The sequence below is a fragment of the Xyrauchen texanus genome, chromosome 26 (assembly GCF_025860055.1).
Source record: "Xyrauchen texanus isolate HMW12.3.18 chromosome 26, RBS_HiC_50CHRs, whole genome shotgun sequence".
Classification (NCBI taxonomy): domain Eukaryota; kingdom Metazoa; phylum Chordata; class Actinopteri; order Cypriniformes; family Catostomidae; genus Xyrauchen; species Xyrauchen texanus.
Window position 1 is genome coordinate 35,683,528 of NC_068301.1, and position 22,981 is coordinate 35,706,508.

The window sequence follows — 22,981 nt, forward strand, 5'->3', positions numbered from 1 at the left end:
GTGCTAAGTTTTTATATCAGTACTTACATTTACACTTGTAAAAATTGTAATTCTTGATATAAACAAATATGTCATTACTCCTGGAAATACCCATTCGTGATGTAAAAAAAAGGACATTTCAACAAGTAAAATATATAATTACTAGGGTTGTCGATTTAACACGTTAATTCAGTGAGATTATTTATATAAAAAAAATAATGCAATTAATCATGTCCCTGGACAGTAATAAGGAAAATTCCTTCCATATCAGCAATTCAAGCTAGAAGTACCACCTGTTTTCTCCAGGGGGCAGTAAGCGAAACTCCAGCTGTATAGGCAATGTGCAGCTTATACAGAGAACAACCCACACATACCGAGAGCAGACAGCACAAGATGTGAACATGTTCTTGCGTAATGAATTATTGTTTGAGGGGCTCTCAGCAAATATTTATATATGCGATTAAAATAAATAATCGGCATACTATGTAATTAAATAAATTAAACATTTTAATTGATTGACACCCCTAATAATTACTGATCTGTAACTGCATTTTCTCTTGTACAATTTCACAATGATTTATCATTCACTCCTGTTCAAAATACAATTATAGATATCTATAATTACTTTCTTACAAATTCAGCTTTGACATATGAGCAACTTACTAGTAAAAAATTTTTTTTATATAAATAATTACATTGTTATTGGTGCAAATGTTGATTTCTGATACCAACAACTGACTTCCAACTAGTACAAATGCTGTTTTCTGTTATCATATCTGTTATCTGGTTTTCATTATGTTAAGATATCTGGAAATGGATTTCAGATATCAATTACCTGACACATAATTAAAGATATTGTAAAAGTCTTTCTAACTTCTGACAATCACATTACAGATATCTGTAACTGCATTTTGAAAAGGAATGAATGATCATTGATACATTCTGCTGGTAGAAATGCAGTTACAGTTATCAGTTTTTTTACTATTTACATTTTTATTTTTTTACATTCAGTCATTTTGGACATCAAGTATGGGTATTTTGATGTTAAGAATTAACATTTTAACTAGTTCAAATCTAAGTACTCATATCATGATTTAACATTTTCACTATAGTAAATCCATTGCTGATATTAAGAATTGGCATTTTAATGTGATTAAATGTCAAAAGGGCTTGCGATACTTTATATAAATTGTTGAATTATGTTACAGACTGATTCATAGCAAAGCTGAAGGAGTATATTTCAATCAGGGATCGATAATAAAAGTAACTTGCCAGAGTAACTGGTCAAAATGCTTTGGAAATAATAAAATTGAAATAATAAGTTCATTTAATGCAACAAAAAAAAACAGTGCGAGAGCCCGCCCGCCCATCTGTCTACCATTCTACCCGCACAACACTCTCAGTTCTGCTGATATAGTCAGGGACTGACTGCCCCTCCTCCTAGACACACACACACACACACACACACACACACACACACACACACACACACATAGATACAAACACATTTTTAACACATTTTAAGTCTGTTACACTTTATAACAGTAACTATTTGTTTCTAAGCACTGACTCAGGTCAGGTTGGTTGGCGCCTTTTGCAGGCGCATGTTCTGCATTGTAGAGAGAAAGAGAGTATGCGCTGTGCATTCCCATCCCCCACAGCCAGATAGCAAAGTTCTGCTGCTTTTGCAAGCACATAGCCAGCCACTGCTGTGAGAAAGCGAGGGAGAGAGAGAGAGAGAGAGAGAGAGAGAGGCAGACAGGCAGAGAGAATGAGAGGGGGTGGGGAGAGAGACAGGGAGAGAGCAGCACTGTTTGAGTGGGGGAAAGAGCGTGGCTGTTTCCATTTGGTTATTGGCTTTGTGCACACTTTGAGCTCACCAGTATCTCTTTACCAAACCAAATAAACGTTGTGCTTCAGAATTTGTGCTAGGATTTTGGTGTGCTTGATTTGATTGCTACGGCCTACGCAGTTTTTTCTTTTTTTTCTCTCTCTCTCTCTGGCTTGCACTGCATTTCACTTTTTTATTTTCACTTCCTGCTCTCGGTCCATCCCCCATCCTCTTTCCTTTTCCATCCCTCTCTCTGTCGCTCTGAAACACATGCGCACATACACATTAGCACACAGGCTGTAATTTCAAACATTATGCTACTGCAATAAACCCTCTTATTTGTTGGCAGAAATACGCAAGAAGGCATTTTATCCTAAACATTTGGATATGCATTGTAATGTATAACAATTATGCTATAGTATTGTGTCTAGTATTATTATATTTTTTGCTTTATTAGAGGTGCTTTTTTCCATTATTAGTGGTGATTTGAACAAACCATAAACAATTGGTGTTAAACTTTGATGAATAATGACACCCCAATTCATGTGGCTTGTTGAGTACAGATGTACTATTACATTTATAAACAATCAGATTAGTGATTTTCATATGACGGATGAGAAAAATTCCATAGACCTCGACTGAAAAGAGACCACACACATATCTAAGGGTCAAAATATCGTTAAAGACTTCAGGGTAAGCTCTTTTGACTTGGTCTAGCAACCACTATGAAAACCTGAGCAACTGCCTAGAAACACCCTAACAACACTGTAGAAACCACTCAGAACACCAGAGGCAGAAAAACTGTCAGGCCAAACCTAGCAAACACCCTAGCAACTACCTTGCAACACTAAGAACCACTAACACCTTGTCAATCGCATAACATCAAAATTGTCAGGCCAATTCCAAACACCTAGCAAACACCCAGAAGACCCAAGCAACTACATAGCAACACACTAAGAACTAGTATCACCTTAGCAACTGCCTAGCAACGACCTAATGAACACCCTAGCAGGTACTGGAAAAATTGTCAGGTAAATTTCAACCATCTAGCACTCATCAAACACTCAGAACACCCTAGCCACTACCTAGCAACACACTAAGAACCAACCAGAATCCCTTAGCAACCGCCTTTGTCAGGCCAACTCCACTCAGAACACCCTATCAACCGCAAAATAATGGTCAGGCAACCAATCTGAACACCCTAGCAACCTCCTGGCAACATCCTAACAATGCAGTAAAAAAAAAAAAATTTCTTTTTCTTGACTTCAACAATTGCAAAACAATGTCCTGGCAACCACTGTGAACGCATTGGCAACACCCGATGATGCTTTAAGGCCACCTCCAACCAACTAGCAAACAACCATAACACCCTAGCAACTACCTAGCAACACAAGAACCACTCAGAATACCTTATCAAGCGCAACACAATGCCTTGGCAACCACTCACAACACCCTATCATCAAGTAAGCTGCGAGTTTTGCCTGGGTAAGCTGCTCATGTTTTCTTCAGAAAATTTTAAAATCCTGTTTTCTTTTTAACAGGTAAAATATTTTTGCATTCAATTATAAAAACAATTCTTAGTACTTTTTTCATTTATTAATAAAATCCAAGGTTCATCGACAAAGTTAGGTTTATGCCCATTACACGGACTGCAAGCCCAACTATGTCAAAGTACCTTGAAATGACACGCTTCTCTCTCCGAGTCCGGATCCGCACAGCGAATGAACTCCATGCCGCGTTTTGCGTGTGACTGCGCGCTTCAGTAAAATGGCTGTGTCTCGCGGAGCCTCGTGCTGGTTTGATCGGTTTCTCTCTCGCGCTCTCGTTCTGTAAGAGGCCCCCCTCCACACACAAACACACATACGCACATTTGTGTCGGTTAAATTCACTCCCGGGACGGTTATATTCTCCGAGAAACTTTTTGGACTCAAGAATCGTGTTCGGGAGAGAAGACCGTATTCGGTCAGAAAAGTCGAGGGAATGATACGGGACACGGGCACGTCTTTATAAGAGCGTTGTATTTATATTCAAAGTGACTTGCAGTGAAAGAGAGGGAGATCATGGCCGCTCAGGTCGCAACTCTTAACACCAGCCCGCCCGCCGAACTCAAAAAACCGGAGCGGGAGCCGCAGGACGACTCGGTGCTCGGAGAGAAGCAGCCGGAAAACAAGGAGCCCCGCGCCGACGGCGGATCCCCGGGCCAGAAGGAGCTGCAAGACGGGGCCGATGTGGGAAATGCTGCTGGGGGAGGAGGAGACCCTGACATGAAGATTGGAAACGGGAACCCTTCCAGGGTGAACAATAACCAGAATGATTCCGGTGGACCCGAGGGGATCAACCACCCCGGCATGGCTCACCACCACACGGGCGCCTTCCCTCCACCTCCTTACGGCTACAACCAGCACTACAACCGGGCCCCTTTTCATCAACATGGCGGACAACAAAGCCCTGGCATAACAGGGCCGGCGGTGATGGACCCATATCCGCCCAATTCGCAGGAGCACGGCTACCCCAACCACTTCAACAACTACAGCCCCTTCCCGAACCGGACTCCGTACCACCAGGGCCAAGGCTACGGCTTGAATTCCCCGCGGAACAGTCAGGCGCCGGCGGCCGGGGGGCAGCCAGGCAAGCAGCCGCCGCCAGGAGGAACCGCTCCGATGGTCGCTTCCTACAACAACCAGAGATTTAACATGGGAACCCCTCAGCCCACCTCCACCCCGACTTTAAACCAGCTCCTGACCTCTCCCAGCTCCACCAGGAGCTACCAAAACTACCCACCCAGTGAGTACAGCAGCCAGGAAGGAGCTGCAAAAGGACCAGGGGACATGGGCAGCAGTAGTCCGTATGGTGGGGGCCATCCGGGCTGGCAACAAAGAAGCCATCACCCTTCTCCCATGAGCCCGGGAAACACTGGACAAGCCCTCAGCAGAAACCAGGTAAACTTCTGTCCCACCATTGCTGGTTAAACTGCAAGAGAGTGTCTGCCATTGTTTCTGAGTATGCTCCAAAATGGCTGCCTGTGTTTTTCCTGCTAACATTAGCAATGTAAGCAGCTTTTATTGGCCATAACAAGCTGTATATATATGACTTTGCGGTAGGTGTTTAAAACTCATGCCCAGTGCTCGGGCAGGGGTGATGGGGGCATGAGTGTGCATGAGGAAATTGAGAAGTAATGCTAATTTCGAGGCAGGACTCGCTGCATGCATGCAGCAAAAAAGACCTGCAAAAGTGTTGTTTTGGATAGCCCAGCTTTGTTGTTTTTGTTATTTGCTGTGTTGATTGTGTTCACGTGTGTTTTTATAAGCCAATTCGCTGTTTAAACGGCTATACTGAAGCATTTTTGTTGGTCTGTTTCTTTAAGATACACAATTCTCTAGCACACCGTTTTTACACGGATGGTTTATTCCCACCCTCGCTGAGGCGACTAGAAAACTCTCAAACCGATGCTAAAATAGCGTTTCGTTACCACCAGAGAGGTAAAACTGGACATTAAAGCCGCATTAGTACTAGTTAAGATCAATTTGTCGGGAAAATGTCATATTTGGGAGTGTTTCGAGGCGTTTTTCGGCCGTGTGTGTGTGTGTGAACAGGCTGAGTGATGCGAGTTAGTACAGCAGGCTGCTTTGCTTTGGGATTTGAATTATGGAGGTAAAATCCTTCTGTCAAAGGCAGGAGACAGTTGGTCTTGGGTTGACACGCGAGCTCAAATCTGATTGGCTGCCTCATCTCCTGCGCTTGGCCATTTATAATTCCATCTAATGCAGCAAAGAGCCCCGGTGACGAGCTGCTTCACTTGCACTCACGGTGTGCATGGATGCATTTAAAGCCTCTAATTAACAGTTTCAACGCTTTAGACGGTTACTTAATACTTTTAAAGAGATTCTCAAAAATCATGTTAATTTATAAGATGATAAAATGTCATTCTTATTAAAAAACGAGGAACAATGTTTGCCATAAGATTGGTGCTTGCATTTGCATTGAGTTTTTTAAAGGCTATTGTACTATGTAGTTTCAGTTGCATTGTTGATATGCAACTTTACATTTAATATGAGTGTGGAGAAGTATTAGTCATAATGGTCTATGTGATGGAAATTCTATTACTTTGAATTCACTTGATCTTATTAAGTTTTTATTTTTTCCTATGAGTCGTTTCACCAATAAATGGTCAATGGTGCACATTGTTTCTTTGCATGGCCTGATATATGGAATAATATGAGTGCTAAGGATTTATAGTGGTAATACATGTAATAATATAAGGAATTCCAATTACTGTGTAACATGGATGTTTATATCTGTTTATCTGAATTCAAGCTATCTACATCCATGTTCCTTAATATTTAAATTGCTCTATGAAGTTGCTGACTTATCAGATGCTACTTTTTCAAGTTATTTGAATGAGAAGATTTGATACGAATAAGTGTCTAATTTTTATATATTTTTAGAGTCCTACTTGCCTATATCATGAATCTATTTAATTGATAAGCAACTGAAGGCAATTCATTGCATATGCAATGCATTTAATCAATGTTACATTTCAGCAATACCCTGTTATTTTTATTTGCATGGCTTGAAATTCCCAATAATGTCAGTTATTGGTAATTGAATTAGTATTAGCGATAACATACAATGATTGGCCACAACATTAAAAGAACCTGCCTAATATTGTGTCCCCCTCGTGCTGCCAAAACAGCACCAACCCGCATCTCAGAATTGCATTGTTGGTGCCAGATGGGCTGGTTTGAGTATTTATGTACCATTTCTGAGCTGGGTGTTGTTACATTTTTTTTTTTTATATCGATACAATACCGATATCTTGACTTCGATACCGGTTCAAATGATACTTTTTTCGATACAAATTTTATGAAATCCGTTTTAACAAGATTACGAACATTACCTCAAAAAACTTTTTTCAATTTGTTGACTTTTATTTTTTTACAGACTCAAAGACTCCTCTCCTGAGCCCTCTGGTCTCCTCATGCCTGGGTCGACAGTGGCAGAGGCTATAACATTAATGTGAAGAGGAAAAAAAAAAAACAAGAAAGCTAAACCGTTTATTCAGTCAACCCTAAGGATAAGTACGGTTTAACAAGATAACTAGTTTAATGTGAGTTAAACTTAATCAGTTACTGTCAACCTGCCTTAGTACATGCCTAAACCAAGGCAATCACCAGCACGTTTAGATTTGGGCACATCTAGTATGTTACATGCTTATCACTGACGTTGAGGAGATTTACCCCTTAGGTATCGAAATTTGGTACCGAACGACAAGATATTTTTTGATACTCAAAAGTGAGACTCGAAAAGAGGCAATTCGGTTGGTGCCTAAAATGTATCGAACTTGATACCCAGCCCTATCTGTAACTGCTGATATTTTTTCCTGCACAACAACCTCTAGAATTTACTCTAGATGGTCCCAAATGTTTTTTAACTTCCAGTGAAAGACAGTTTTGCGGATGGAAATGTCTTGTTGATGAGAGAGGACAACAGAGAACGGTCAGACTGGTTTGAATTGACAAAGTCTACAGTAACTCAGATAACCGCTCTGTACAATTGTTGTGAGAAGAAGATCATCTCTGAATCTCTATTCTTGTTATTAAATGCTCTGTGCAGTTTCTAACGAATCAGATGCAATAGGTGTGACCATTTCTATTATACACAGTATCTCTGTAGTATTGAAAGTAGCATGCTCTGAGTTCATGCCCAATAAATGTGTGTTTACAACCAAGTGTCACTGCTGTTTCTCTATCATCCTGTTCTCATTCTGAACCTGTGATGATCAACAACACTAATATTCTGTGTCTCCTGGGCTTGTGTCATAAATACTCACCTTTTTTGAACCCTCAGGAATTCCTGCTGTTGGAGATATCTGGTTTTGAATGAGAAAGTGCTTGAAGATGCAGTTGTTCTCATTTCTGAAAAGTGTTTTTAAATGATTCTCATTTCCAGTGCAACAGATCTTTCCCTATTGTGTCATTGCCATAAAGTGTATGGTAAACATTTATATAGGCATACCCTACATATTATTTCTAGGAAACAAATATGCAAGTCTTGAAACGCCTGATAGTCTTGGACTTCTAAACTTTTGCATTTGTGATAGTTCTGTTAATGAGAGCATGTTAAGTTCACAGTGCCATTATTTTGTTTAATATAATATGTGATTCACTTATAATTCACAAACATCACACATTAAGCATGCAGTTACCCACTTACAGGTTTAAATACTTAATGTTGTTTGTATGCTTTCTGCTTTTGTAGATAGAATACAGACATGTATGGTCTCTGAATATTGTTGACCATTGGTTGTTATTAGTGCTGCATGATTAATCATATCGCAATCGCGATGTCAGCCTGTGCGATTATATGACAATTTTATTAAATAAATAAGTGCATGTGTGGACGTGACAGCCCATTCTCTCTGAGTGGTGTTTGCCAATTTCCACACCGCTAATAAAAAGATGACCAGTCAGTCTCAGTTTAGGGAGTGGCACGTGCGGTCATATCATGTGAGTTTCCGGTGTTCAGCGTGGAAATCAGGTGAAGATGGACGCCGAGCAGACCGACACTGAACTGGTGGCCAGGAAAAATAATACAGAAACTCAGATCACAGCTTGGCGATATGTCTTTATTTCATCCTTAAAGTTCATATAATATGGGAGCGTGAAATGTAAATAAGCACAAACACCAAATAAATGTAAATAAGCTTCAACCAGTCGCGAAAGAGACTCAATCTGAGCGGGAGTCGAGACCGGGAGAGATATAATGTTCTGCCGCGTGATGCACACTCTAACACGGAGACGCTCGTCTCTCACCCCCGCTGTCTGCAGCTCGCAACATGTTCAGAAAATTATCCACGCACTGTTTTAGGTGTAATATTGAGAAAATAACACATTTGCAGTAATGTAAAGAGGTTATTTAATTTTGTAAAAATATTTTAATTTGAAAACACTGCATTTATAGTTGTTGTTGTAGCTAGTTTGTATGTTTGAGTTGAGAAATACACATTTCAGCATTATCAGTAATCTATTTGTGCATTTTCCTTGATAACCAAGCATGTTGACTCATGTTACCATTTTGTTTATTATATCGCAATCGCATATCACAATATTAACCTCAATAATCGCAATATGACATTTTCCCCAAATGGTGCAGCCCTGGTTGTTATTAAAGGTGAACCTTAGACCATGTCCACACTAATATGATTTCATTTGAGAACGTATATTTAGCTAGGGTTTGGCCTTTTGTCCACTAAGATGGCATTTTTGTCCAGCGAATACTGAGCTGAGGGGATACATTTGAAAACGTCTTTGCATTGTCATGTGGACAAGGAAAATGGAGATATTTCAAATTACGCGTATTTGTTGTCATGTATCACAGTCATGTGATCCATTCAACCCAAAAGAGTCAAGATGGCGGCCCATGTTGTAGCGGTGTTGTTGTGGCTGTTATTTACTTTGAGAGGATTTTAAAATATAAATGTTACTTTGTTCAGCCTTCACATTGCATTCTTTCTACATGGAAATGGTACAGGGACACGCTTCTTAAGTTTTTTTTTTTTTTTTTACATTCTCATTAAGGGGATTGAAGCATTTTCATATTTGTGGATGAGCAACTTTTGGAAAACTTTTGAAAACGACAGTGTGGACGGAGTGTGTTTCAAAATTGTCATTCAGATTTATCCGAACTAATGTGGACTTAGCCTTAGTAAGAGGTGTTTCAAGACAAGTGCTGTCTCTATCAATCAACAGATTTGTACCGTTTCTCAAAATTGGGTTTGCTATGATCTTCAAAGAAGTTGTTCTTGCTAGTTTTACTGCTGTTTTTATATCAGTTGGCCAATTTGATATTAAATTGTACTATTTATGCTCCCACATACTTTTATTTTAGCTCTATAAAGATTGTTCGATCTTTTGAGTTTTCATAATAATGTGTTAGATTATAAAGTGGATGATGTTGTGATGTCTATGTAGATGTGAAACTTACAGTGATTTCAGTTTTTTTTTAGTACATTACAGTAACTGATAAGGCTAGGGTATACTTTTTTTTTCTTCTGCATGCCATTCCATCTCGCTTGCGCTCAAGGACTCTAGTCTTTCAAAGTATGGTATGCTTTTTGACCGCGAGCCCATACAGGCATCTTTGACCCAAGCGCAATATGCTTTTGTGTTAGTACAAGCGCATGCGCCAAAAACGTGCATAGACGCCAGCTGTCGTGCATTTAGAGAAACTAGGCTGCATGCAGCACACTGAATCTGATGTATACATTGGCCTTTACTCTTTTATTGTTTTTAAGTTTTATTGTACAAAGCACATAAGGTGCCGATTGAGATTGGTCGTTTCTTTTGTGGGCATGTTAGATTATCTCTTAAACATGTCAGATGTAAATTAATGACTGTGTTGTTTTTAGGGAAAAATCTACATAATTCTGTGGAATGTATTTTAACGTTGTTCATATTAGCCAAAATATTTAATTAACACACAAGGGACTTGTAATGATGACTGTTCTAATTTAAATTGATGGGTGAAAATTCTAAAGAGTTCTTATTATATATTTGATGATTGTTGGTGTGTTTGTTAACTGAACTGATTGGGCTGTATTACAGCACACAAAAACAGTTACATTTTGTGTAATCATACTTTCAGTCTCAAACAGAATCACTACATTTCTGCATGTATTTGTGTATTAGAGACTATCATTTGTGGGCTGGTTTTAAGCAAGAGAAATGATGCAGAGTAAAAGGTTTTGCGACCAGATGTTTGCATGAATGTTCAAATAGACTTCTTGGACTTGAGTTGGAGATGATGTGTAACTTTCAAAAGCAACCAGCTATGTCCATATCTATGCTAATATTGAAGTAGGCAGTTTTTGTATACAAATTTAAGGACTTTAAGTTTCAAAGTTGACTGGTTGATTTGACTTAACAGTGTACTTCTACTAGGGCTGGGTATTGATACAGACTTCCTGATTTCAATTCTGATTCACAAGCTTTTGATTAGATTCATATGGATATAATTTACTTGGGCTATAATGACCATTTTGCTAACAAATGAAAGAAATTCACACCCAGCTAATGCTGTTAATTATACAGGCAGGTTTGTTTGGTGGTTGAAATTTCGGTCATCCTTACAATAAACTGCATCTGGGGTTTCATTCAATTTGCACTCTTGTAGTCTCTGTGTCTGGTCCATCTAGTCAGAGTAAAGAAAGACTAAGGCAAGACTGTACAACAATTTTATATATATGCATATGAGATCAAGTTTTTGATACTTATGACAATTGAGGGACTTGTACACAACTGTTACACAAGGCGCAAACATAAATTGATGCTCAAGAAGACAACACTGTGCATACTATACCTTCTGTAATTATCTGTAATGTAGATTCTAAAGAGCAGTATTAAATAAAAAAATCTCTTATTTGTATAAATTATGAAAGGGGTGTGAACATTTACGAGACAAAAATGGATGCAAACTTATCTTCTCAACAATACTTTTATTAAACCTTTGATTAATGGTTCATCAGCTGTCTTTCTTTTCTTCGGCTTTCTATCTAGTTCCTTTTTTTTCAAAAAAATTTTTTTTTGGAATACCGAATTCCCAATGTGCTCTAGGTCCTCACGATGGCGTAGTGACTCGCCTCAATCTGGGTGGCGGAGGATGGATTTCAGTTGCCTCCGCATCTGAGACGTCAATTCGCGCATCTTGTCAAGTGGCTTGTTGAGCACGTTACTTCACGCTATCCTACGCGGCATCCACGCACAACTATCTACATGCCCCACCAAGAACGAGAACCACATTATAGTGACCACGAGGAGGTTAACCAAATGTGAATCTATCCTCCCTAGCAACCGGGCCAATTGGTTGCTTAGGAAGCCTGACTGGAGTCACCCAGCACGCCCTGGATTCAAACGACACCAGGTGCTGGTAGACAGCGTCTTTACTCACTGAGCTACCCAGACCCCCTTTCTATCTAGTTTCTGAACCGCAATCTAAATCAATCAATTCTGGGATTTGGCGGCTAAAAACAGCCATTTGGCTCCATAATGTTTCAGTTTAGGAGCCAATGGCTCCTAAGTGGTTTTTTTGTCTGGAACCCTGTTAGTTGGAATATAGATGGGTCTTTATTACAACTGTGGCAGTATTAGTTAAAGTTTCAAAATGTGTTTGGGCCACTATTATATTTTACAACAATTCATAACACTCTTTATGTACTTGCCCTTTTATTTACAGTGCAATGCATAAGCAAAGGTAAGCCCATGGATGGCTCCTCATAGTCTTTCTAAAAAAAAAAGATAAGGTTTTAATTAAGTTTAGTTTGATTTCACAAAGCACCTTAAAGTAAAACGTTATGCATTGTATATAAAATGTTCCATGTACTTAGATGGTGGAAAATAATTAATATACAATGTAAACATGAGATGTAATTTTTATATATGAATTAAATGTAATTATGCAATAAACCAACATCAACCATGTGGATGACATAATTTTGGTCACATTTAAGCTTTTTAAAAATTTACAAATCAATGTATTCCATCACTAAATATATTGCATATTTTACATTTAGTGACATATTTATCGTTTAATGCATAATTTACACTATTTACAAATATTTACACTGTAGAACAGGATATTAAAATTGGTATTATCTCTGAAAAATCATCAGTTTTGTAAAGGGCGTATGTTAACGAGCAAATTAACGAGAGAGGACTCGAATGGCTTCTTTACCTCATCCATGCAATTTATGATTAGAATTAAATGCTTAGGTTTTGTATTGACTGTAAAGAACAGAAAGGTTAAAGAGACCTGATTCAATGATGAATTAGGCTATCTCATCTTTAACCCATTACACAAATTAGTCAAACCAAGCTTTTACTCTCAACACATAGTGAAATGATGCTGAACTTCTAAACTACTCTGGAGAGTGAAATCTGAATATTTATCAGCTAGTGGCAAATCACAGACATTTTTAGTCTAATAGCGTGAAATTTGGTCTCTCTTGCAAGTGAGTTGCGCATATTTAAGACTCCATTTCGAGATTGATTTTCTGATACATCGCGATCTTCATTTAAACAATGTTTTAACCCTGTCGAAACTGCCACAGTAACCCTTACAATTTTGTTTTTCATTTACAAGCAAATGAAGATTAATTAGCAGAGAGTTGTAAATGAAATGAGTAAAACCAGGAATATATTTGTTAACTGGTAATTTTTAAATGTCTCTGCACATGGTACTATAATCCAAAAAAGAGACGTAAACCTGTGTTGAAATGCAATATCAACCCCCTTTTGATAGCACTAGTACTAGATGTCCCTCTAGGCTTATGAAATAATGGAGACATGTATTCCACAATGTGCAAATATTGCTTTTTATTCTGTGCATGATTATAGTGGTGCGTCAATGATATATTTGGGTGTTTCTTCAACTTTGGGTACTTTAAGCATTGTTGAATGCATCACAGGAGATTTATGTCATTTGTGTAATTTTTCTTCTGGAAGTTATGTAAATTCCCACCGCAATGTCATTTCCAGCACATCTCAAATTGTGTATTGTTTAATAGAAATCTGTTGTGAAAATCACATTTGTGAAGTTTTTGAAATAAAATGGTGGAATACTTTAACCTGCTAAAGCATATTTTATGGCATACATTTTATTATTAAATAATTGAACAATTAAATAATATTTTCACACTTTTTGCATAGTTTGGCAAAATTACAGCTTGATTGGAAATCAAATAATAAAGTGGGTTTACTATGGTACATGTTTTTATGTTTGTGCTGCATACTGTGCTCAGACCACATAGATCCATTTCATTGCATTGAGCAAATGACGGATATTCTTTGAACTGATCTAAGACCTGTTCTTTCTGACCCAGACTGTGGCATTGGTCTTAAAGGTGAAGCATGAGACTGCTCTGAGATCAGCGTTTATGTTAATGATGCTGGGAGAGTCCTGGCAGTGAAGGGCACAGTCTCGTTGCCTGCGGGGTAATGAGTGAACTGTTGCTGCCACAGCACACTGTCTGCACTGCTGAGTAATGAATCTCCACATGCTGCCTCTCTCTCTGTGTGTGTGTCACAGATACTTAGGAAAACTGCTCCGGGTGGGGGGTGTTTTTGTGAATGATCTTTGCTGGCTGCTGGTGACAGCTGTGCACTTGTGAATGTGAGCGTGCACATGCTCTGTCTCTGGATGCCGGGGGAACTGCTCTGTCCTGCTCATGCTTCATGCAAGTCCTCATCTGATTTTTATGCAATTTCAAAATATGGCACAAAAAAAAAAACAACAGCAACAAACATGGAAACGTTACCTTTGTGATGTTTTTTAAATATTTTTTTTTATAAATTTAGGGATGCTTCGATTGAATAGCCACCAATCTGTATCGCCCGATATTCACGTCCTTTGACTCGATCGGTGATCATTCATTTGGCCGATCGCTCTTATCATGTTGCAGTCCTTTAAGATTGGAGTAGCACTGTTATGGCATCATGCCGTGTGTGGGGAATACTGGCATCAGTATTGCCATGTCCGCTTATTATAAGTGGACATATTGTTTTTGCAGACCAGGTCGCTTGTTTCTCTTTCAAGATGTGGCAACACTGACCGGCATTGTGTTGCAAGACAGTAAACTTATTTCAGCAGTTAAGAATGATGCAGTGGGAGAGGTATGGCGAATATGAAAAGTTTGTGTACTGTTAACGTGCCGTTTCACACGCTACAAGGCAAAGGGAAAACGGAGCAATCTGTGAAATGGTCCTTATTATCATAATGGCGACAGCTTCTCAGTCTCCGCCTGGCATAGGTTTCTCAGTAATAACTCGAGTTACATAATATCATGTAATTCAAACCTCTTTATTAAATATCTCCCGATTTAATGACATTAACAATAGTAGCACCTGTGGAATCCAGAACATGCGCTCTTTCATCTCTTGCCCTCATGAGAGAGAGAGTGTGTGTTCCCCTCAAAGTTTAAGCAGCAAAAAGTGAAAAATTAACTCTTAATCATCCAACTAAATTAAAAGGCAGGGAAGGAATTTATAAATATAATAATTTTTTATACAATATTAAGGTATCGTAATATAATGTATTAAATATAATGCAAGAATAAAATAAAAATAAAATGAAGAATAATGACAATGAATAAAAAACCACAAATGTCACACGTTTAATTGCACCTGTAAGTTCCAAGTTTGTCTTCAGTTTGACACCAAGCGTCATTTTTTATAGGGTTTTCTTATCTTAATATCAAGAATATTTTGTTAGACTATACTTATTTTAAAGTCTTATTAAAAAGCTTTTTAATAAGCCTTTTAAACTTTTTAATCTGTTTTTGTAAGCAGAAACTAGGCAAAGTGATATTACTGGGAAGAAGAGCATTATTATTATTATTATTATTAGTGACAGTGTGCAGAAAGCTTACATATAGACAGTTTTGACAGAGATCCTGATAAAATGTGATCGGATAAGAGCTGATCGGTATCGCTATCAGGTGACTAGAAGATTGGTGATTGGCTGTAAAAATCCTGATCGGAACATCTCTAAATAAACAATCTCTAAACCTCTCTCTTTTGCATGTTGAACACTCTTAGCATACTAACCAGCGGGAAATTAACACTGTGCAAATGCGTCATTAATTAAAACCATGTTAAAAGTAGCTTTGAAATGTTCCATTTGGACTCGTTCACTTTAGTCCTCTGAGAATAACTTGATCATTGTGCAGCTCCTCATTTTTTCTCATGACCGGTCACACTTTACCTGAAAATCATTTCGCTATATCAGACACTTTAATACACAAAAGTTGAAGATGACACATGTAGTGAAGTTCTGTGTCAAGCTAAATAATCAGTTCAAAATGTTGAGGTGTATTGTCAAGTTCAATCATGGTAGTCCATTGACTGAATGCAGGTGGAAGTTACGATACACAGCTGGAGTCAGATGTGACAATATGAAGAAGATCTACTGGCCTCTTGCATACTGACTTATCATAGACCTCGAACCATTCAGTGCACCGCATCAATTCCTTATAATAGCTATATTTTTCTCTCTCTCTCTTAAACCCTCTTTTTTAACATCTGTCACACAAGTATGTACTAGGTATGGGCAATGGTCGATCATGATAACATATGTCACGTCACTAAATTAGAAATTTAGTGACTCCTAAACACAAACTTGTCAGAGAGGGGCCTTATTTTAAATTTTGAGATTGATTATGTAATGATTTGTGGTGGTACCTTGTGGTCTGAATCATCACAGCAACCAGTTCCAACACAGCGCACATTGACTTTCTGTCCAGGGCAGAGGCAGCTCTCAACACTCTGGAGAAGCGCACAACACTAGACGAGTTCTTCCTTACAAGCAGCTGAATGGACCAGAACACAGGGTCTTCAAAACTAGTTTTCAACTTAACACAGCGTATTAAAAACACGATGGTTATGGCGTCTCCTGTCAAGCCAACCGCAGTTTGAAAATACACCGTTCAGACAGCCGTGATTAAAAAAGTTGAGCAAGATAATTACTTTAACCTTTAGTACTCGAGTAGACAATACCATAAAGCTCCTTGTGGCCTACTGTTTGCATTATCTTGTAAGTGTTAACATCTAGCCAAATTCTTACTTTCACTTTTATGTTCATGCATATAAAAACGGCTTTGGCTAAGCAGTCCGTCATTTTTCTGCCACTGAAAGTGAGTGGTCAAAAAAGGGCTTCACAATTAATTGGATAAATAATAAATCTTATTATGTCTTCCACTAGGGGTTGGCGAAATAAGCAAAAATTGACAACATGATATTCTTGAAATTAGTGGCTGGTTACGATATCAATATTTACACATTTTAATGGAAAGTGGTTAAACTTCTTAAAGAACTTGTGATATTCCTGAAATATTTGGTTGGTAATGAGATATTGATTTTATATATATATATATATATCTCACAACATACAACTTTTTATTGAAAGTGATAAAAAAAATATATGTTGCGATTATTATTAAAATGTATAGTTTTTAACGACCACGATATACACATTTTATGGAAGATAAAAACTAAGAAACAAAATTCATATCGCAATATTCGTAATTTTTGGTCAGTGGCGATATACAGTACATTATATCATGATATACTTAAGCAATATCACATGAGCAGCCGAATTACAGCAGTGCTGATTAAGGGCCATATAGCATGATTGTGAGTGTGATACTGGTTGGTATACGAACAAGTACGCTAAAAAAACAAAACGAGGGAAAACTGAGTATGGTCATAAAAAATGCATTTGTGCACGGAACTACTTTCTTACATGACGGATCAGAATCTGCTGTTGCTAGTTCAAACCAAATGATGTGTCCAAATATCTGTTAGAAAATAAAAAATGTCAATTTAGAACTAGTATCTCAGCTTGGGCTGTTTCAAACAAGTTATTGGAGAAACAAGGATGTGTGTTTGAGAGAGAGAGAGCGAGAGAGATGGAGCGTGTGCCATCACCTGTGCCACTCCCAAGCAGAGATGCTGTAGTGTGTTAGTCAGCTTTCTGAAGATAATGCTATTTTGGTAAAATGCATTCTATTTTCTCAGTGGACAAATAGCCGTCCATATTTTGCTGTAGCTGGTGCGCAAGAGTCTTTCACTATAGAAACCACAATCTCCTCCGCCATTTTGAACAGTATGTTCTCTCTGATGTGGAAACTCCTGTAAGAGGTAAGTGCCTTGAGATTGTGTAATCAGTCTGTTGTGTCTCTTTTCTCCGATGAGCCTTTATGCTGAAGTTGTGCGTTTAAAGCGATTTCCTAGTTTTATTAGTGTAGTAGTAATCAGAGCGATCACGTAGTGGTGATGAATGAAAACACTGACTTATGCTGACTCACTTCATGTCACCTGAACTGGCTTATATTACACACAAAAAAATGGTCTTTTGCTGCCACCTGCTGGCTAAAATAGTCAAGTCACAAAAATAAACGTAAAGAGACATCTGCACTGCTCTTACACTTTAGTTTAGAACCTCACGAACACAAGCGGACACAATAAAGCATCTGAGTACTGATGCTCTGAGACATGTCTCCCATCCAGTCAGATTCGAGGACTGGAACTAACTGCAACCAAAAAACGAACTCTTATTTATGTATAAATAAGACATTTTCGGTGCTGCTGAGCCCATGTCCAAAAGCCTGCAATGCCGGACCCGTATTAATGGTCAAAACATTTATTAAAATGGGGTTCAAACTCAATTTCAACCTGGGGCACATCAGGGTTTATTTGTGCCATCAAAGGTTTGTAAGTGTTATAATTTGAGTATTGAAAAGCCTTCTAAATGTATGTTTTTAAACTAGTTTTATCACCAAGACCTAAGAGTTTTGCAATGCACAATTCTGTGCCGCATTCAAATGGGTTTCACGATACCAGCCAAGCATCTCACTGGTTCATTGGCACATTTTAAATAGTCTGTTGTTGGGTTGACACAGACCACACCTGCTCTGTCCTCATGCTGCTATGATTAAGCCGTGTTGATAATTGACCTGTGTAGCGCCGTTTCATTCCACTTTTGAAGCGAGCAAAGTGCGCTCCAAAACATACAGATGACAGGGAAGGCTCATTTATATTCACGAGGAAAGCGCTAACTGATTTTTCAGTGAAACGTTGCTATCCCCTGCCATCCTTCGTTTCAGAAATGGGCTCGCAGGCCACTTGAAATGAAGTGAGTTTGAAATGAGTTATGCGGTGATGTCACTAAGTGTATGTGCCTGTGTGGTGGGGTCTCTTTCTCAGTGTAGAAAGCGCACAGCTGACTGGGGCTGGCAAGCGGTATGTTGCGTCAATAATATTAAATAAACCATGTGAAATCCCAACAGTGGCACGCATAATTCAGCAACACACTGAGATTTATTTTGAAGTGTAGACAGCTTTGTTTATTATAATGGAAGCGTTTGCGATAGTCCAGTACCTAATTGCAACAAACCACTTAAGTTTGGAAATCTATAAGTGAAAATGAAGGTATTTCATAACCACGGGTAACCTGGTCCACGGTTGTCCTCCTTTGTTTTTACTGTTGCTGCTTTTCATCTTGGTAGGAGGACGTTCTGTATGCTGTACAATGAGGAGCATCTCAGATTTGAGGGTAATTTTTTATTTTTTTTACATTTACTTTTAAAATGTAGCAGATTAGCAGTAATTTCCTTCATACTTGTGGGCCTCAGAGTCTGCAGTCAACATTTACATGACGTGTGTTGTGTGGAGAAGTTTTTTTACCCTTTTACTGGCGAAGCAAAATAAATAAAAAATGTGGACAGTAAACCCAAATTATATGAGCTTAAGAATAGGTGAGAAAGGTAGCTTCATACTTTGTCTGGTTTTTACGTAATGGTGTCAAAATATGAATGGGTGATTCTCATGAAACCTGTCAAGAAAATGTCCAGGGTGTTTTTTACTCCAAAATGAATAGACTAGCTATATTTGGCATAGAAAAAATTAAGCCTTTTTTAGGACCTTTTAAGATTTACATTTTGACATTTTTAGGATGTTACACACATTTTACCCCCCAATTCTGAATACCAAATTGATATATTATTTACATTTTATGGTATGTATCAGAGTGGTAATCCCTTGGAGCTACCTTTCATTTTTGCTGATTGTAATCAAAATAATTGTACAATAGCATCTTTTTATTGTAATTAGAGCTGCCAAAAGTAACTTGTTAACATGGGCAATTAAATAATGTTTAAGTTTTCTTAATTGCGATAAACGCATTTGCGATTTGTCCGTCCGGACTCATTACACGGATACACACTTAAAAAAACACAACTGCTAGAAATCCATTTTTTTTTGCCATCTATGTAAGGCACATTTTAATTTCCACAGAAGCACGCCAATTCTTAGCTATCACCAAATGCAGAATGAGATGTTTTTGACTGCTTGCGCTTTTTATGTGGATTTCAAAGACACGCTTGGTGCTGACATTGCCGCCCTGGCGAGAATCATAAACACGGCTTCACTATTGATAAAATTGTGGAGGATGAGAGTTTAAGAGATTTAATGTCAATTGCAATGAAAAGGCAACATACGTGGGGAAACTAGTTCTTTCTATTAGTCAAACTCCCACTTAGACTCTAGGAAACATTTAATGTTAATTGAATTGGTGATATTTTAGTGCATTTCTATCTTTATACTGTGGAAAGCTTTGTTTGGAAAATGTTAATAAAGCATCATTTTGTTACATTTTCTTTTCTAAGATGTAATAAAGACAGTATATAGTGTCAAATTTCAGCGCCATTTAAAATCTGCGATTTAATTGCAGTTATCTACAAAAAATGATGCGATTAATTGTGTTTAAGACTCTTGACTGACAGCACTGATTGCAATACATTTAAAAAAGCATTTCTGAGTTGCAAAATCATCATTGAAAATGTGAGGAATAAAAAGTAAAATGCGATGTGTTATGGTAATGAAAATTGGGGGGTAAAATGAGCATGTCTTATTCACAATGCAAAAATTCTTAATGGTCATAAATAATGTAGGCTTTGTATTCTTTATACGGTATAATTTTAATATTTGTTTGTGTCGATTTGGGGTTAGATATGACCAGGATATTTTCTTAATAAGTTTCATAAGAATTAGCCCAGATGCATTCCTGTATAGCCTAGATATTCAAATGATGTTGTATGAGCTGGTGCTGTTATTGAGCACTAGGCTAAACCATGCTGCATTTTTGCTATGTCACATCTTTTTATTTGTCATCTGTCAGCAATTGAACATCATTGACTCTGCTCATACTCTTGTTATGAGTGTGAACGATGAATCCGCCTAAACAAACAATCTGGCAGTTGGAAAAGATGCTTTAGAGTGGCACGGCCTTGTCTCCAAATGTCACCCGTGTTTAACTTGGTGGGAAACGCACTTGAGTGCAAGCGTGTGGAGCGTTACAATATCTGGATGCAAGAGATAACTCAGTGGCAAACAAAATTCGATATGTGGAAGTCAATTCTGACAGGCTTACATGCTTGGAATGGCCCATTATGGAAGGTGGTGTCAATGATGTGATGCAGATGAAGGCTGTAGTGTTGGATGGCACCTTTGGCAGTGAAACCTTTAAATAGTGGTTAGTTTTTGTTGTGGTGATTTCTTTACCATTACTCATTGTTAAGCCAGAACGAACATGATTTAGGCATGGCACATTATTCCGACTTGATGAATGCAAAATGTTTGTAGCGTGTGTGTGCTGTCTCACTATCCACGTAAACACTGGCCTGTAGATTTGAGTGCAACTGTATTTGAGCAATATGCAAAGGATGTGTGCCACTAAACAAACCTGTTGTTGACATGTTTTTTTTAGCAGCATAACATAAATCACCTGCTGTTTAGACTAAATTATTTTTAATGTAAGCTTTATATCTGTGCTATGAAAACAACCTAAGTCTGTGTTCTTGATGGAACATCTGGCTTGTTCTCAAGGTTGTTAGTAGGGATGAAATGATAATTTTTTCTCTTCCGATTCTTATACCTGAACTATCAGTATCGGCCGATTCCTATCTGATACGGTGTTGGTTTTTTTATTAATGAGTTTAGAACATCTATAACTCATTGTGTGGAATTGATTGGGAGGACTCTTTGTGTAAAGAAACAAAAACCTGGAATGGATTATTTCATGCTGACTGTATATTTATTATTAAACACAGCCTAAGCTTTTGGATGACTGTAAGAGCCTGAATAGAATGCAATAGTTATATGGTTATATCTATTTTAATGGCGATTTGAAGGTTGTTTATGTAATAATTTGAGCTTAACAGTAAGATAAATGACCAACATGCGGGATCCGATTTGGATCGGTCTCATCAGACCAATACTCGATCTGGGTAAAAACATCAGTATTGGACCCGATACCAATCCAGGTATCAGATTGGTGCCATCCCTAGTTGTTAGTAGGCAAAGAATCTGTATTACGCCAATGAAAGCCTTGGTTAACTAGATAGGCGCTTTATTGAGACTGGACAGCAGTGTGCTGATGAATGACAATGTCTATATAAATATATAATATATGGGTGTTTCTAACTTTGAGCACTGTTGACTTATAGAAAGTAGAGCATGTTAAACCATTTAACACAACAGTGTACATAGATCCCTTAATTGTCCTAAGTGTCAAAAACTTGATATCATATATGTGTGTGTGTGTGTGTGTGTGTGTGTGTGTATATATGTATATTCATTTTAATTGTTTTACAATATTGCCTTAGTCTTTTACTGTTACCGGATGGACACAAGAGACTACAAGAGTGCAAATTCTATGAGATCCCAGATGTATTGTGCTACTCCAATCCTAATCAATAAGTTATTTTTGGCTGACTCATGAAAAAGACCCAGTTCAAAAGAGTAATTTGGTCTCTTGACACTCTTGCGCTGGGTTTGTTGTTGCGTGCGGTGCAGTGAGCTCGGGTAAAAACGGGTAAAATGTGGCTCGAGACACTCTTGTGCTCGCTCTAAAGATTTATTCAATAACTCACAAGATGATGTCTGACGAAACCACATATGAACACACACACCCCGAGTCGACTGTCACCAATGGCAACTAGATTTATATTGTCGCAGTCAATTAGCAAAAGTCGCAGTCTGGAGCCCAGCTTCTGGAGTTTATAACCATAAAGATATGTTTAAAGTCCTTCAGACTTGAGCTATACAAAGCAGGTATCTCCTGACCTCCTCACACACGCATTCTTGACGTGCACATCCACTGTTGTTGTTTCCACATTCGTCTCATGTTGTTTGAAGTTGAGTTGACAACAGCCTTTTAATGCTGTGAAATGCTCTCATCTGCCTTGCTGTCAACATAAACCCGCTCTCATGGGATTATTTTAAATGTGTATTGTACATTTTAGCAGCCAAACATAGAGGTGTGAAATGAATACAAATGTGCAATTAATGTAAATCTGGGGCATTTTAAATAATACGCTCAGATCGTGATAGCGCTCCTAACTGATGGTGGGGGGATTATTATATATATATATATATATATATATATATATATATATATGGGCAAAATTGATTGGTGGGGCAGTCGTATTTAAAATAAAAAGAAAGAACTTTTAACATTTACTATCATAATTATTTGTATTTTTATCATTTATTTTCATAGTTAAGTATTGAGAGTCTGGGACAAGGTTAAAAAAATTAAATTTGTACATAAAAGGCATTTGAA

General features: G+C 37.9%; 1 protein-coding gene across 4 annotated transcripts in view; it reads left to right on the top strand.

The window, feature by feature from the left end:
- The first annotated feature begins 3,570 nt into the window (after positions 1 to 3,570).
- The window catches only part of LOC127619953 (AT-rich interactive domain-containing protein 1A-like), a 91,079-nt gene continuing 71,668 nt past the window's right edge, over positions 3,571 to 22,981 (top strand). For all 4 annotated transcript variants that reach the window (XM_052092992.1, XM_052092993.1, XM_052092994.1 and 1 more), the window contains exon 1: positions 3,571 to 4,749. In XM_052092992.1, the coding sequence (XP_051948952.1) occupies positions 3,871 to 4,749 (879 nt within the window). In that variant the 5' untranslated portion in view covers positions 3,571 to 3,870. The remainder of the gene's footprint in view (positions 4,750 to 22,981) is intronic.